At 43.7% G+C, this 17783-nt stretch overlaps 1 protein-coding gene across 2 annotated transcripts in view; it reads right to left on the bottom strand.

Annotated features, from left to right (window-relative positions):
* The window catches only part of KCNT2 (potassium sodium-activated channel subfamily T member 2), a 2196588-nt gene that overhangs the window by 79134 nt on the left and 2099671 nt on the right, over positions 1-17783 (bottom strand). For both annotated transcript variants that reach the window (XM_069233351.1, XM_069233350.1), the window contains 2 exons: positions 12259-12360; positions 4063-4146 (listed from right to left, as the gene is read on the bottom strand). In XM_069233351.1, coding sequence (XP_069089452.1) covers positions 4063-4146; positions 12259-12360 — 186 coding nt within the window. The remainder of the gene's footprint in view (positions 1-4062; positions 4147-12258; positions 12361-17783) is intronic.

Raw genomic sequence — 17783 nt, 5'->3', positions numbered from 1 at the left:
GCCCACATACCAGGTTTCTAATGCCCCATTTTCCTGGCCTCAACTTGACCCATTGTTCAAGCCACACCCAGACTTCAGGTCTCTCAAAAAAATTGATTTGTCCCTGTGCGGCTACTCTAAGTTGGGCTGTGAATAACAGCATATGGTAGACCCATTGTCCTCAGTTTCTGTTTTACCTTGACAAAGAATTTTCTTTGCGTTTGGACCTTCGGAGTGTAATCTCGGAAGATTGCTATAGTGTGAATTTCAAATTTCAAGGTCATGGGTTCTCTGGCCACCTTAAGGATGCAGTCTCTATCTAAGTAGTTGAAAATTCTCACAATTTAGACCCTCAGTGGTGTTCACCTCAGAGGGCACATCACCAGTGCCCTGTGCACTCTTTCCATCAGAAACATTGGCAACATCCCATTAGACTGCAAAATGGTGTTAAACCAGTTCTCCAGAAAGGATTCTTCCCAGGTCCTTTCCGCCCTTTCCAGGAACCCTATTATGCGCAGATTGTTTCTCTGTGATCTGCCCTCAACATCCTCTGCCCTGTTTCCAAGTTTTTTTTTTCAGAGCAGTCAATTTCACCACTTGTTCTTTTAGGGAGGCCACTTCCCAATTGACCTCATCGATCACCTGCTCATTCACTATCACCATCTCTGACGTTTCTTGGAGGTCCACACATAGCAGCCCCACCTCGATTGCCACAGTATCTAGATTGCCTTCTAGAGCATTACAGGTTCCTTGAATTGCTACCATTAGTTCTGCCCATGTTGGTTTTATTTCTTGAACAGGCTCCTGTGCTCCTGTCTTCCTGTATATTGTATAATTGCAATGCTTTGTTGACCTTTATGTACTTTGTCCTTCCGAATTTTCATGCACCAGGTCTGCCACCAAGGTTTCTGCCTGTGGCCGTATCAGTGACGTGCTTTTTTGCAGCCCTTATATTGTAACCTTATTCCTGTCTTGTAGGTCTTGTAACTCCTTTAATCTTCTTGTGCCTTTCAACGACTTTTGCAATGTTGAATAAGGTCCATGTCAGCAGTGTGTATCTCCCTTACTTGTGGCAATGGTCTCCCTTGAGCGCCTCTCTCCCAACCATCTTCAATGCGCTGTCTCCATCTTAACTGCCATGTTCACCATACTCATTTATGGGTGCTTTCTTGCCTGTGCGCAGTTCCAGCAGTGGGGGAGGCAGGCTTTGCTATGTCTCTGTGTTTCTCTGTATACGTCAGAGGCTGCTTACTTTCCTAAAGCGCTCCTCAGAATCCAGGCCATCGCAGCCTGCAGGCTAATTTCATCCCTCTCTCAACTGCACATTTTAGGGCATGCAGGCTCAGTCTCAGGTCGGTCTGTGAACCATGGCACCCTCTGTCTGCAACAGAGGCCCAAGGCACTGTCGCTGTTTTGTTGCCAGCCGTTCCGGGCCTATTGTGCATGCCACCAATCAGCCGTGTTCTCAGTTGCGGCCTATATGTGCTTGCTGTCTGACTGCCTTCTTCAGTCTTGCCCACTTTCTCCTATTTCATTACTGCGTTGCTAGGGGGAGGTAAGAATCCCTTGTAGCAGTAGGCCCTCCAGCTACCTCTATCGCCGCAGCACCCCATCAGGCTCAGATACCACCCTGGGAATAATGATGCATCACTCCACAGTCCATTCCAGCTTGTAGCCACTGTTGACTTTGGTGTCTGCCATGCAGTCCTCCAGGCAAACTAGTGGTCATGCACCCGCTCTCGGATGCACTTGTGGCTCAGAGGCTTTGTCCACTCCTGTTTTCTGCCTCTCCCAACACACAGCGACGGTTAGTCTCGGAGTCGCCCGCTCACCTTGCAGTCTTCAGTTGTGCTCAGGCCCTGCTTTTTTTTGTGCAGCACCACTCCATCTGTTGTTGATTATCTCTTGCGGAGAGGAGTTCAGGATGAAGAGTTCTGTTTTTAGCATCCGATTTGCCCAGTCATGGCATTATTTTATATTTCTGCTGGGAGGATTATTCAGGATTTTTACATGGAGCAGCGGAGCTCAGAGCTTCCGACTGGCCATTTTGTCAGGCCATGGCCCTTATTATAGCATTTTTTAAAGTTTTGGGACCATTTTAACGAGAAGGCCAAAGGTGGCAGTAAAACCAATCACAAAAAAGGACTACACGCAAAAAAGCATTTCACTTTGAATAGGTGCTAGTGAAAAATTGAGTGTGATAATTTGACATCAGTGCTTATGTATGAAGTCTGTGAATTATTTGAATACCCTTTATTATTATTTAACAGTTTTATTACAACTACAGTATTAAAATTGCTATCTATCTCATTTTAACAGAGTGAATACAAACACTTTGCTTTACCAAACTGTGTCAATAAAGAGATGAAATGTCTGAGTGACAGTAATTTAACAATATTATAACAGAAAAGATACTACCACTGTGTAAGGTGATGGCAATAATTTGGAAGTATTTAATCAATTTTTGCCAAATATCAGCAGAGACATACAAAAATCTAAAATAATTTCAATAATTAGTTTAGGGTATTGTAGTGTAGGGCATTTTCCCACAGACCCATGAGGAGTCACACAGATGTATGTATAAAAATACTGCAAAAGAAAGAGAGCTGGTTTTAAAACCATTGACCCCTTTCCATGGTTAAACACCATGGAAGGGGTCCACAGGTGTAATCCTCAGGCCCCAGGAACACCCCCACCCACACCAGAGGGACACCGGAGGATGGGGGACCCCATCCAAGGTAAGTATAGGTAAGTATTTTTGCCCCCTGTATGGCACAGGGTGCAATGGCAATGCCCAGGAGATACTGGTCGCCTGTGTTGGCCATTGGGGTGGTGGGCATGACTCCTGTCTTTTCTAAGACAGGAGTCATGTGATATGGATGCTTTTGCATAAGAAAAAATGCTAGGCTGGTTAGAGTAATTTTTTGGTGCAAAACCCCCTTCTCCCATACCGCCAGCCCCACCCGGCTAAAGTTTTTTTTTTTTAGCCTAGCCCACCCTTTGCACCAGGTTGTGCCATACCATTAATATGGCGCCCGGCTGGTGCTCAGGGTTGGCACAAGCCGGTGCTAAACTTTTTGGTGCAAAACTGTATTAGTACAGTTTTGCACCAAAAAATATAAATATGCCCCCTGTTACTTTGTAGACCAACTGATATCTCCCAACTCCATTACTGAGATATATACATTTATTCTTGAAAATTACATAATCAGTGATAGACAAAAGTGGTATATAAATCACAAAAAGGCAGAGATAAATAAAAGTAGACACCATATAAGCCTAGATATAGATTTTCTGATTTTCCTCTGGTGTTGTGTAGAAGTTTCATATTTTCTATATCAGATTCATTTTTAACATTTTCATGCACAACATTTGTGTTATATGTTATAAATGTATACGTAACTAATAAAGATACACTAAGCTTCCACATCCTGTAACAGAGGATAACATCGCAACACATTTCACACATTTCTTTTCTAGTCTAACAGAAATGCATGTTGTCAAGATTAAATTTCATGGGGAGGAAGACTGGAAGACCTATATTTAACATGGGAGAATCATGGGATTAAAGAGGAGAGCACTGAGTCTGGGTGTATTAGCTTTATTGAATAGAGCTGATGTATGCATTCTCTTACACATTTTGGCATATTACTCCCAGACAAAGACAAGTCAGGAGGTGAGGAATTTGAAGTGGTAGAGTTCCCAGACAAAACCTTTTCATACCTCTGTGCTGTCATTTCAAACCTTGTGAAATGTCTGAGCCATCTATTGTATTCTTTTTTAATCTTGTATTAGGGTACTGTGTAGTCACCGTCCATTTTTGTAGATAACTGTTGGTGTTTCTATTCTCCTGTTTTTTCTCTCAAGCCCAGGAATCTCACTCTGTTGGCCACTTTGTTTACCCTGTAGAATGTTTTGATCTCCTGACAGTTGATGTGAAGACTAGTTTGGTGATGTCAATTATGTAAAATAATTTTACCCTCAGCATCATTCAAAAAATCTTCATGGAGCTTTATTACTTCATTTTGTTTTTACAGTCACAAAATTATTGAAAAAACTTAGTATATTGTTAATTTCACTTACAGAGCAAAGGAATCCAGATCCAGGTGTTGTATCCAGCCCAAGCAGAAGCCTTGTAATGGAGATCATATAATCCTTCACAAATGACTGCAAGAAAAACAAGTGGCTGAATGCTCAAATAAGGGGTTGTAACAAGATACTTTCAATCTCTAACTATTCAAAACATTATGGTCCTGATTACGATCTTGGTGGATGAAATACTCACAACGTGGTGGACATTCCCATAGGATATAATGGAATTGAAATTTGGGGGATAGGATATCTGTCAAATTTGTGATGGAGTAACCCTGTCTGCCAAGATGGCAATCAGGCCCTAGGTCTGTAAATGAAATGGTACTATACACTCTTCCGATATAAATGCACCATTTCCCCAGTAACACATCCATTCCCACTATGCCCTTTGAATTATTCTATTCTTCAACATTTCTCTTCAGTATTCCCTAGCTTCTCTTCTCATTAATTTGGTATTGAACACTCACCCACATTAGTCGCTTCCCTGCTCCGCAACCTTTGTGTAGCCTGGTACTCTGGAGAGGCTACTGTGAATGTTCTTCCATCTGCTACTTAATATGTGATATGTGTATAGACAAACAAGAGGAACTACTTATTAAGGTTTTCATGTCGGTTTTTGCTAGGTAATGTTGCTAGGTAATGGTGGTTCACAATGAGGTTGTCACCTACCTTAATGTCAGCAAAGGAGCAGTCACTGATGTCATAAGTCATTAAACTAAAGATAACGCTTACAGTGGCATATCTTCATCGATAACTTTTGTATTAAGAATTTTTTGGTACAATTACAATAGGAAAATGTGAGAATGGCAAATTTGGTGCAAACTGTGCAAGGTTAGGAACATGACATGGAGATAAATAGTATAACCTTTATAATAAGTGGGAGAGTGGTTTCTCCCTAGCTACTACTGTATAAATCCGTTGCTCTATTTAGAGATAGAGCAATAACGAGGTTTCTGACAGAAGAACCTGTACTGACTGAAATACTGGGCTAGCGGTCGCAGAGCTTCAGTCCATCTGCCTGTTTTAGAGTGGATGTTTCAATGTACTTTGTATCTGCTCGTCACAACCAGGGAATAGTTTTGGAGTAGAAGGAGCTCTGGACTGTCCAATAGGAGCATCATGTGTGTACTCCTGCTACTTTCACATTCAGAACCACCGGCGTCCAAACTAATTACACTACAGGTAGACTGTCAATGTGAACGATATATGAACCTAAAAAAATAATAGTATAATAGTGGTTGCAAGATGGTGAATAGCTATCATATATTGTGGTAATAAACCAATTTCATCAATGGTTATGCATAACATATAATAAAGTAATTGGGCCCACAGCCTTGCACATATGGTACACTGCATGGTTCAACAGATGTGAAGGAAAAATCAAAGTAAACCTGATATCTGAAAAGAGAGCGGAAAAAACAAGCAGCCATAATGAGAAAAAACAGCAAAGCAGCTGCTAAACCTGGCCCTTTCTGCAGGGTCATCCCAGACTTTTTGCCTTTTCCATCAGTTTTTGCTCAATTAGTTTTTGTTGGCTTTAGGATTCTGGGCACCACTGATGACCAGTGCCAAAGTGCAGCTGCTCTGTGCTCTAAACTTGATGATATTGGTTATCCACAATCGGCATGTTTAATTCACTTGTAAGTCCCTAGTAAAGTGCAGTGTGTGTACCGAGGGCCTATAAATTAAATGCAAATAGAAGACCTACAACACTGGTTGTGCCACTCACTACAGTACCCTGTCAGATGTCTCGGGCGTGCCACTGCAGAGCCTGTGTTTGCAGTTTTAAACTGCCATTTGATCTGGCAAGTGTACCTACTAGCTAGGCCCAAACCTTCCTTTTTATTATATGTAAGCCACCCCTAAGGTAGGCCCTTTCAAGCCCCAAGGGCAGGGTGCATTGTTTAAAAAAAGTTGTACATATACTTTTAAGTTTAACATGTCCTGGTAGTGAAACAGGATTACGTTTGTTTTTCACTGCTGGAAGGCCTATATCTCTCATATGACTACTTGTGGGCTACCTTCCAGCAGCCTTTAAGTGTAACTTCTCAGTGGGAAAATATAGAAATGGAAGTTTGGTGCCTGCCGACTCATTTTGTAAAATCACAGCTTATGGTGAACTCAGATTTTAAATTGTAAGTCTGTAAATGGCACTTTTAGAAAGTTGGCATTTTCTTACTTTAACCATTCTGTGCCTCTGCCTGTCTCTGAATACATGCCTGAAGTGGGTGGCAGCTGGGCTTTGTGCAAGCCATCTTCACATTCACACACAAAGGACACTGACGTGTGATATTTGCATCCTGATGGCCCATCAGCAGGCTTGTGAGTCTTTCCAGGCTGAGGAAAGGGAGAAGCTGACATTTACATCTGAATAGGGCTATGCCTCTCCTCATACAAAGGACTGCATATCCCCCTGGAGAGTGTCTGGAGCCAGGCAAGGAAGTACAGGGACCTTGTGCACTTCAAAGGCCCCTATTTGACGTTCCCTCCACTTCAAAGGTTCAACTGGGTATAGGTACTGAGCCCCCACACCCCAAAAGATCAGAACTCTACTGTAACCAAGGACATTCTGCCAGGAATAATGACTGCTGTGCTGCCAGGAGGGACTGCAACTCTGTTAACTGCATTACTGTGTTGGCCTACTGCTTGCTGTGTGCTGTAGGAGAGACTGCCACTTTGCTACTTGCTTTGCTGGGTTTGCCTGCTGCCTGCTGCTTCTTATCTGGAGTGAGAAGGACTGGACCTATTCTCTACATCCTTGAGCCCCTCCAAGGGCTTGCTTGCTTTCCACCTGTTCTTCTGAAGTCTCAGGGACACAAAAGACTTCCAACACATCTACTACAGCTCCTGGACCGATCTTCAACCAACTCCTGACCCCAAAGAGCCCCCCCCGGTCTAGCATGACCAGATATCCCCTGTTAGTGCTTTTTGCTTCTAAGCAATATATTACAGTTTAATCTTTAAAAATTCTTAGCTTGAGTTCTACATATTGTTTTTTTGTTGTTTTGTTCTTGTTTTACACAGATAAATATTCTCTATTTTTCTAAACTGGTTTGGAGTCTTTTGTGGTGCTTTCACTGTGTTACTGTGATTTAAGTGTTGCAGAAATACTTTACACATTGCCTCTTATGCCTGACTGCTCTGTGCCAAGCTACCAGAGTGTGAGCACAGGTTAATTTATGGTGTGTGTCCGATTTACCATGACAAGGATTGTGATCCCTTCTTGGACAAGGTGCATATCTCTGTCAACTAGAGTCCGAGGAGCTTCTTTCCAAGAACATGTGCACCACCCGAGTGTCACTTTTTTTGACATTGTGGTGCTGCACAGGGAAAACCCATATCTACAAGGCCATGCAAAGCCACCCTGCATGGCTTTACATAGCCGCGTAGATATGGTGTAAGGCAACGCAGTGCAAGTCACTACATTGCCTCACACTGTGTTGGGAAGGTGTGCCATTGGCATTGCTGTGGGTGTTCCCAATCAACACCCATGGTTTTCGACACTGCCCCAGATTTTCAACATAGCATAAATCTAGGGCAGTGCCAAAAACATACACCTCCCAGAGCAAGCGTAACAAAGAGAAAGGTTTACCTTTCTCCTTGTTTTTTCTTCTTTCCACTTTCTGCAGCACACTTAAAATGAGGAAAATGCCTCTTGTGATTAAAATAAATTATGCCAACAACACAGACACCCTTGCACCACGATGCAAGGGTGCCTGCATTGGGGTTCAGCTGCAAATTGCCTGTTGGCTGAAAGGACAGAAATGCACTATATGTTGTAGACACAGTGCATTCCTGCCCTTGCGAATTGGCATAGGTCAGCGCAGCAAAATGACTTGCGAAGCTGCCCTACGCAAATTCTTTGTAAATAAAGCCCCTAAGTTCTAACAACAGACATCAAGAAAGCCAAACGATCTCGATACTCTCATCTCATCTCAGGCACAACCTGCTCAAATAAAGAATCCTTCAGATTAGTCTCTGCATCTGGATTGTTGAATGCACATCAGCATGCATGAAAATTCCAAGTATCATAATTCGGCCATATCCTTGACTTTTTCGAGTACTGAATAACATAAAAGTGTCATGCATGATATTTCAGAAGACATTTGTTTAGAAAGAATAACTAGCTAATGCTATATGTAATGAATCCACACACTACGCATCCTCTTACTCAGTAGAGTGGTGTAATACAAGTCTTGGGATATTTAGGGCCATCTTTATACTTTTTGATGCACAACTGCGCCAACGCCAGCTAACGCCATTCCAACGCGCCATGCGGGCGCCTTATTTATGGAATGACGTTAGCCGGCGCTGTGGACTGAGTAAAAAAAAAAGACTCACACCAGGCAGCGCCGGTGTAGGGGAAAATGGGGATTGTGCGTCAAAAAATGGTGCAAGTCAGGTCTGAGGCAAAAATCAGGCCTCAAACCGGACTTGCACCATTTTGTTTGATGCACAATCCCCATTGACATGACTCCTGTCTTAGCAAAGACAGGAGTCATGCCCCCTTGCCCAATGGCCATGCCCAGGGGACTTCTGTCCCCTGGGTATGGCCATTGGGCATAGTGGCATGTAGGGGGGCCCAAATTAGGCCCCCTATGCTATTTTAAAAAAACAATTTACTGAAAGAGGGTTGCCTGCAATTTTTAGAGAATGTTGCCTCCTGGGATTGATTTTTGCCACACTTCCCAGGAAGTGGTCATCACAGGGGGAAGGACCCTGCACATGATTGGAGAACCAGGACCCCCCTGCTTTTCACCCAGGAGCAAGGATAAAACTGGCAGACCTGCACCCACACCTCAGTTCCCTACCACATCCAACAAGGAAGAACAACAGAAGAAGAAGGACTGCCCTGCTGGACCCCTGGACTGCACCAGATGCACACTTGGGCTTCACCACAAGAAGGACTTTGCCTGGCTTCAACTGGTTCAAGGAGGGACTCCCTGTTTGCTACAGGTGAAAAATTGCTAACCAGAGTCCCCTGCACCAACTCCTGAAGAAAGCGACCAGCTGACCACTGTCCAGTGGCCAAAAAGGAGTTTGCACCAGGTGCATTCTGGGAGTTGTAGTCCGCACCCCCAAGGACCATCTCAGAACTTCTGGACCCTTGGGGTGAGCTGTGGACCCCAAAAGAACCTTAAAAGGACATCTGGGAGAACCTCCAGAAGTTTGGAGAAGTTTGGACAACTTTTGTAAAAAAGCTCCATAGAGGGACCGACCCGCCGCGGCAACCCTAGCCGGCTTGCCTCAACCGCGACCCGGCCTGATTTTCTGGTTCGTCCCGGTAAACAAAATCTCAGTAAAAGAGACTAAGGGCCATATTTATACTTTTTGACGCACAACTGCGCCAACGCAGTTGTGCGTCAAAAATTTTAACGCCGGCTAACGCCATTCCAAAGCGCCATGCGAGCGCCTTATTTATGGAATGATGTTAGCCGGCGCAGCTGACTGGTGTACGTAAAAAAAAATGACCCACACCAGGCTGCGCCGGCGTAGGGGAAAATGGAGCTTGGGCGTCAAAAAATGGGGCAAGTCAGGACTGAGGCAAAATATTGCCCTCAACCCGATTTGCGCCATTTTTTTTGACTCCCAACCCCCATTGAAATGACTCCTGTCTTAGCACAGACAGGAGTCATGCCCCCTTGCCCAATGGCCATGCCCAGGGGATTTATGTCCCCTGGGCATGGTCATTGGGCATAGTGGCATGTAGGGGGGCACAAATCAGGCCCCCCTATGCCACAAAAAAATAAAAAATAAAATACTTACCTGAACTTACCTTAAGTTCCCTGGGATGGGTCCTTCCATCCTTGGGCGTCCTCCTGGGGTGGGCAAGGGTGGCAGGGGGTGTCCCTGGGGGCATGGGAGGGCACCTCTGGGCTCTTTCCGAGCCCACAGGTCCCTTAAAGCCTGCCCTGACCAGGCGTTAAAAAATGACGCAAAAGCGGCTGGACATCATTTTTTTTTACCCGCCCACTCCCGTGCGTCATTTTTGCATGGGAGTTTAAATAAGGCGCACATGCCTTGGAGTCATTTTTTAGACGGGAACGCCTACCTTGCAAATCATTAACGCAAGGTAGGTGTCCACGCAAAAAAATGACGCAAACTCCAAGATCTTTGGCGCTAGACGGGTCTAACGCCAAAGTATAAATATGGAGTTAGTTTGCGTCGGATTTGCGTAAAAAAAAACGACGCAATTCCGGTGCAAACAGAGTATAAATATGCCCCTAAGTCCGAAGGTAAAAAGTTGACCGGGACCTCCCAGCCAGCGTATCCGAGGAGGGCTCCATGGACGTCGGATCAAGATCCAGGTGTACCCCGGTCGAAGGAGTTTCACCTCGAAAAAACGACTAAGTCCGAAGGTAAAAATCTCTACCGAGGATTCCAGCATCGCGTATCCGGAGAAGGGCTCCTGGAGGTCGGATTGGACTGGCAGGTTCGTCCCGCTGAAGAAAATCTTCGAAAAAAAGACTAAGTGAAGGTAAACTTTTAACCGAGGCCTCCCGCGGCCTGTAGCCGAGCAGGGCTCCATCGCGGTCGGCCTGAAACTTTGACTTTGCCCCGGTCGAGTTGCAACCAGATGACCCGATTGGCGCTTTTTGTTTCTTGGCGCTAAAAAATTAATAATTCTTTAAAAATTCATATCTCCGGTTCCCCTTATCCGATTTTATTTGTTTTGGTGTCATTTTAAAGATAAAAATATAATCTATTTTTATAAACTGGTTTTGGATTTTTAAACTGTTTCCTGTGTTTTATTTAAATACTGTTTTGTGATATTTGAATGCTTTACACTCTGTCTCCTAAGTTAAGTCTTGAAGCTCGTTGCCAAGCTACCAAGGGTTGAGCTGGGTTTAATTTACTGAGACCTAACTGGACCTTGGTGGAGGTTAGTGGCCTTACCAATAACCCATTTTCCAACAGTGTATGTGGGTGCAAGCATGCATGTGTGCGGAGGTGTTAGGGTTGTATCCCGGCAACAGGAATGCAACCAGGAAAATGCTGCCAGTGTCCATAGTCTGAATAACCTCAGCTCTCGCCGGGCTGCAGGTGGGCTTTACAACCCCTTCCGTTATATTATGCCTGCGCCAGGCATAATGTATTCAAGAGGGGTTAGGCGTTAGGAGGCCTGCAAAAATGGCTCAATGAAATCTACAACATTTAATTGCAACATTTATGGTGTAATTTTTAACGCCTGCTCAAAGCAGGCATTAAAATGGCGTACCCATTGAAATCATTGGGCCTTGTTGCACTTTGCTCTACTAGCGTCAAACGTTTTGACGCCAGTGGAGCAAAGCGCCACAATAGTGTCAAAAATGTTGACGCAAGTGGCATAAAGTGTTACAAGGTGCACCGGTTTGTAAATACGGTGCACCCATGGTGTCGTTAGGTGGGGGTTTTCGGGCGCAGGAAATCTGATGTATCAGTACTGATGCACCAGATTCTTGTAAATCTGGGACTTAGTTGGGTTCCTGACCTGCTGACGCTATCCCCTTTTTGTCCCTAGAATTTAGAATCTAATGACTCTGAGTTTCCCCTTTTCCCAATTCTTTTGTCCCCTCTTGATTAGCCCCTGGTTCGGTCATGATAGGATTGTCCCTTAACCTAAAATCAAAATTGAGCTTCTGTTAAATTTGATTGATGTGTGCCCATACTGAACAACGTTTATTGCCTTTGTAACAGTTTATCCTATTAGTGTTTTGTATTTTTGTTATTAAAATTAAATGTTTATTTTTGTAACTTTAGTTCAACTAAACTTTTTCCGTCGCCTTGGGCAACCATTGGTAATAATGTATATTTATAACTTTGTTTTGAGAATCGTTTACATGATTTTAATCATGGGTTTGTAATAAATATCCTAACCTTATTCTTGATTGGAGTTTTCCTTATGTGGCCAAATGGACCACACTGTCTAGATTTTATTGCATAATATTAGTGTTGTTAATGGTTCTACTACACTCTATTGCTGGGTCAAAGTGTCTGTCGACCTCTGTGAACGTTTGGTTCCTGTGAAAGATGAAACTGCTCCACCACTAGGAAACTCAGAATGCAAGGTATTTACATTCGCCGGTAAACATCCCTGCGATAATGGTATTTGCCGTGTGTGATGAGCACAGACCTCAGTTCCACACTCCTTAAAATTGGGGCCTATGAGTTAAAATCATCTGGAAACCTCATAGATAAATGACCCACCTGATATAACAGTGTATCCAACATGCTAATGCTAAAGACCCTTCCAGCAGCAAAAGGAAGTCTGAACATGAATGCCAGGTTAGAACCTTTTTCACGCTCTTTCTGTAGAGAATGAGAAAATCAGATTAGAATGTATTTTGTTAAAGTGAACTTTTAACTTAAAAAACGACATTATAACACATTATCATAAGACCTAAATGAATTATAATTTGCAGCAAATACCATTTAGACCCCCAAAAGCTTACCGATATAACACGTTTATTTAATAAGACTGCGGTGGCAAGCCACTGTAAAACAAAATTTCGTGGGGTTTTCAAAATGACAAAAAAGTAACCAAATAATGGGCCATATTTATACTCCGTTTGCGCCGAAATTGCGTCGTTTTTTTTGACGCAATTTCGACGCAAAACTAACGCCAACTAACGCCATATTTATACTATGGCGTTAGAGGCGAATAGCGCCAAAGTTCCCGGAATGTGCGTCATTTTTTAGCGTGAACCCCTTCCTTGCGTTAATGATATGCAAGGGAGGCGTTCCCGTCTAAAAAATGACTCCCAGGCCTTTACGTGGTATTTATACTCCCGGGCAAAAGAGACGCCCGGGAGTTGGCGTGGCTAAAAACGGCGCATTTGCGCCACTTTTTAACGCCTGCTCAGGGCAGGCGTTAAGGGGCCTGTGGGCTCAAAATGAGCCCACAGGTGCCCTCCCATGCCCCCAGGGACCCCCCCTGCCACCCTTGCCCACCCCAGGAGGACCCCCAAGGATGGAGGGACCCACCCCAGGGACATTCAGGTAAGTTCAGGTAAGTATAATTTTTTATTTTTTATATTTTTTTTTGGTGGCATAGGGGAGCCTTATTTGTGCCCCCCTACATGCCACTATGCCCAATGACCATGCCCAGGGGACAGAAGTCCCCTGGGCATGGCCATTGGGCAAGGGGGCATGACTCCTATCTTTACAATGATAGGAGTCATGTTGATGGGGGATGGGCGTCGTTAAAAAATGGCGCAAGTCGGGTTAAGACGATTTTTTCGACGTAACCTGACTTGCCCCATTTTAAGACGCCCATGCGCCATTTTCCCCCTACGCCGGCGCTGTCTGGTCTACGTGGTTTTTTCCCACGCAAACCAGGCAGCGCCGGTCTGATTGCGCCGTCTAACGCCATTCCATAAATACGGCGCCCGCATGGCGCTTCAGAATGGCGTTAGACGGCGCAAAACTTTTTGACGCTAAACTGCGTTAGCGCAGTTTAGCGTCAAAAAGTATAAATATGGGCCAATATGTCTGCGGACCACAAGATGGCGCATCTTGTATGTTCTATCCACGGTATAATTTTTTGCTTTGCTGATTACTGGTGTTGCCAAGTTTTAATATCACTCATGGTCGCACTTAATACTGTTCCAGCATTGCATTGCAGGTTAAAGTGAACTTTGTATCAAAAGCAAAATAAGGTGTTAATTCTTGTCTCTAATGAGGACGTAGCTGACGGTGGCGTGCTCTACTATTTCATCATCGGTTTCCTTGCTGCACCTTTCCACTTATAATCATGGACAGTTTAGTATTCTGGCAAGTATTTTAACAGAAGACAATATAGCTGCAGAAATGTAATCAATTGCGAAATGAAATGAGCTTAATCCCCTCTAGTGTCAAGTGGAGAATATATGGAAGAGAGATGGACAAAAAGTATGAATTCCTCCACACAGCAGTACGCCTCCAGTATTCCCATGTTGTGAACATTTATGACAGAACGAGAGGCCACGGCTGGTCACAAGTTTGTAAATTAGGATGAGGTTTTTTTAATACTGTCATGATGTTTTCCTATGGTTAGAATTGGCTGGCAGGCCATACAAAACTGTGTTTTAAAACCTTCCTTTCACTGATTAAAGTGTACAGATTTTGGAGACATTACTAGCAGAGCATAGCAAACATACGTAAATGGCATGTATGCAAACACAAATGTGACATAGCCATACATCTATAAAAATGTACAGGAACCTAGGATTCCTCCCCATTGTATCAACCCCTTTCTTTTTAAGTGCTAATTGCTGTTGCCCTACTCATAATGCCATATTTATAAGAGCTTTGCGTCACGTTTTCACCATGCGATGTGGTACATTCATGACACAAACCTCAAAGGCATATTTATGAAGCCCCGCAAAGCCACTTTGCATGGTTCTGAGTGGTCTCACAAATCTGCAGTAGCGCAATGCAGCACAAATCGCTGTTGTCCTACTCTGCCTTGGGTAGGCATTCCATGGGCATTGCAGTGGAAGTCTACATGCAACTTGCATGGATTTTGGCCACTTTCTATGCCATATTAATATTAAATAGGACAGATTTGTGACAGAATCTATTGATACATTTTGCACCACATAAAAGGGTGCCCAGAAAAATGTCTAGGAATAATGTAGCCTTTAGCCCTGTCCACTCCTCACCCCCTTACTCATTGACAGCCCTGCCATTGATATTACAATAGCAAAATAAGGCCCATATTTATACTTTTTGACGCTAAACTGCGCTAACGCAGTTTAGCGTCAAAAAGTTTTGCGCCGTCTAACGCCATTCTGAAGCGCCATGCGGGCGCCGTATTTATTGAATGGCGTTAGCCGGCGCAAGCAGACCGGCGCTGCCTGGTGTGCGCGAGAAAAACCACGTACACCAGGCAGCGCCGGCGTAGGGGGAAAATGGCGCATGGGCGTCTTAAAATGGGGCAAGTCAGGTTACGTCGAAAAAATCGTCGTAACCCGACTTGCGCCATTTATTTTCGACGCCCATCCCCCATCAACATGACTCCTATCATTGTAAAGATAGGAGTCATGCCCCCTTGCCCAATGGCCATGCCCAGGGGACTTCTGTCCCCTGGGCATGGTCATTGGGCATAGTGGCATGTAGGGGGGCACAAATCAGGCCCCCCTATGCCACAAAAAAAAAAAAAAAAAAACTTACCTGAACTTACCTTAATGTCCATGGGATGGGTCCCTCCGTCCTTGGGTGTCCTCCTGGGGTGGGCAAGGGTGGCAGGGGGGGTCCCTGGGGGCAGGGGAGGGCACTCTGGGCTCATTTTGAGCCCACTTGTCCCTTAACGCCATGCCTGACCCAGGCGTTAAAAAGCGGCGCAAATGCGCCGTTTTTAGCCACTCCCGGGCGTCTCTTTTGCCCGGGAGTATAAATACCACGTAAAGGCCTGGGAGTCATTTTTTAGACGGGAACGCCTCCCTTGCATATCATTAACGCAAGGAAGGGGTTCACGCTAAAAAATGACGCACATTCCGGGAACTTTGGCGCTATTCGCCTCTAACGCCATAGTATAAATATGGCGTTAGTTGGCGTTAGTTTAGCGTCGAATTTGCATCGAAAAAAACGACGCAAATTCGGCGCAAACGGAGTATAAATACGGCCCTAAATGTGCCTATTTCTGGACTTAAGGTGGGCTCAAGTTAAATATTTATGGAAGTTACACAGCGCAATCTTTCTCTCTCTCTCTTCCTCTTTTCCTCTCTTTCTTTCTCTCCTTACTATGATATCAGCAAATGCTGCAGAAAGCTGCGTGAAAGTGAAGGGTATGAAGTGCTGGGTTTAAATCACATTGGGACATATGGCTTTTATCTATCTTTGGCAGATCAAATGAATGTGAGTTAAAGACTAGAAAAATAAATACTTATGCTTAAAAGAAAAGGGTGGCTTTAGAAATACGTGAAAGTTACTCAATGAAAACATAACCAATAATTATTTAAAGCATCTATTTCGGCATTTTGCAGAAGTGACTTCCACTTGGTTCACATAGTTTAATAAGACTGCAATCCTTAACACTGAGAGGTATATTTGCTAAGATTTTGCGCCGTGTTTGCATCACGAAAGTAATGCAAATTGAAGTTATTTTTTTAAATCTATTTACTTTCCAGAGCAAAACTTATTTTGTGATGGAAAATCACTTAAAAGTAGCAAAGCAGCGCATGGCACTCCTTTGCATTACTAAGCGCCAAGGAGGCATTCCATCAGTGGTGCATGAGCATTGCCATGTAACTTCTCAAGTTTTTGGATGCAAAACCCTACCTACTAAAAAACCTATACAGGTTTTGCGTAAATAAATAGTGCCCATTCCAACTATAGGCTGCCATGGAGAAATGCTTTCATTTCTCCGTTCTGTTTCTAACTTTGTATGTGTGCTGCATTATACAGCACACATACAAAGTGAAGCACACATGTAAAGTGTGAAAAGTTTTAAGTTAGTCTAAGCATAGTATTTTGCACTGAAAGGCTATCTTTCCAATACAAAACCTATGCTAGACTCACACAAACACCCTTGCACTATGGTGCAAAGGTGTGTATGTTGGGCACATCAGCAAATTTCTCTGCACCAGTGCTAGGCAGAGGGGAGAAGAGTCTCATATTTCTGTAAATACCGTATTCTCTTGATCTCCCCTTCTCATTCAGTGCACCATTTTTGGCTGTTGCACTGCACTGCTTGACAATTTAGTAAATCTAGGCACAATTGTTTTCTGAACAAATGTGCAATAAATTACATCACACATGTTATTTGAAAGCTCTGAAAGACAATATTCTAGTTACCAATAGAGACTGGAAACCACTGAACCTCGCATGAACTATCATGCCCTAAAATATTTTAAGAAATAATAGGCTGTCTAGTAAGGTTGTTGCTGCCCCTAACTTACCTACTTATCTAGTAGAAATCTCTCATTGAATCTACTCTTCAGCCACACGATGGCAGCATTGCCATGTTCGTATAATTATGAGATTCATTTTCACAAACATTTTCTGAATCTCCCCAAAAATGGTTCGCATACGATTAAACAAATATTTCAAAAAGCTGTTAATGTAAGATTCATACATTCAGAGTGGGAGGAAAACAGGTCCAGACTCTATAATGAGCATGCCCCTCCCCTTTTAGGAAATCAGATAGCTAAAAAAGTGGCCCACATTTGCAAATAAGGGCAGTTTTCAACTTTTAAAAATATGCAGCATAGGGTTTTTTCAAAGTAGGAGAGACTGCATGCATTTGTGCTTGCCACAGGAAATGTGTGTCAATATCAGGGAAATCAAGAGTAAAAACTTACTAATCAGACAATAAAACAGGCCCACAAACAGCCAAAAAAACACAGCCCACTAACTGGCCTGTCCGACCAGCCCATCAGGCCTTGCCTGATTGCCTGAAAGGCCAGTCACACATATATACACACACACACACACAAACACACACACACATACTCCCACACTATGTACCAACAACTCAATCACATAGGCAAAAGCATCCATATGGGAAGGAAGAGACAGATTTATCCTCCCTTTGGTCTGGTGAAAAGTTACAGAAAGTGACACAAACCAGCACAAAGTGTTGTTTTGGAATTACCCTTCCAGTTCAAAGTTTTGTTTTGAGCTGAAAAGTGGATTTAATGCTATTTCACATCAAGGGGGCGTCTGCTGAGAGGGTACACAGGCGTTCCCATGCAACCACCCATAGTTTTGGTGCAAATCTCCATCCACTAACATTTGTAGAAAACACGTTA

This window comes from Pleurodeles waltl, chromosome 4_2, assembly GCF_031143425.1.
Source record: "Pleurodeles waltl isolate 20211129_DDA chromosome 4_2, aPleWal1.hap1.20221129, whole genome shotgun sequence".
NCBI lineage: Eukaryota > Metazoa > Chordata > Amphibia > Caudata > Salamandridae > Pleurodeles > Pleurodeles waltl.
This window is presented reverse-complemented; position numbering and strand designations above follow the sequence as displayed.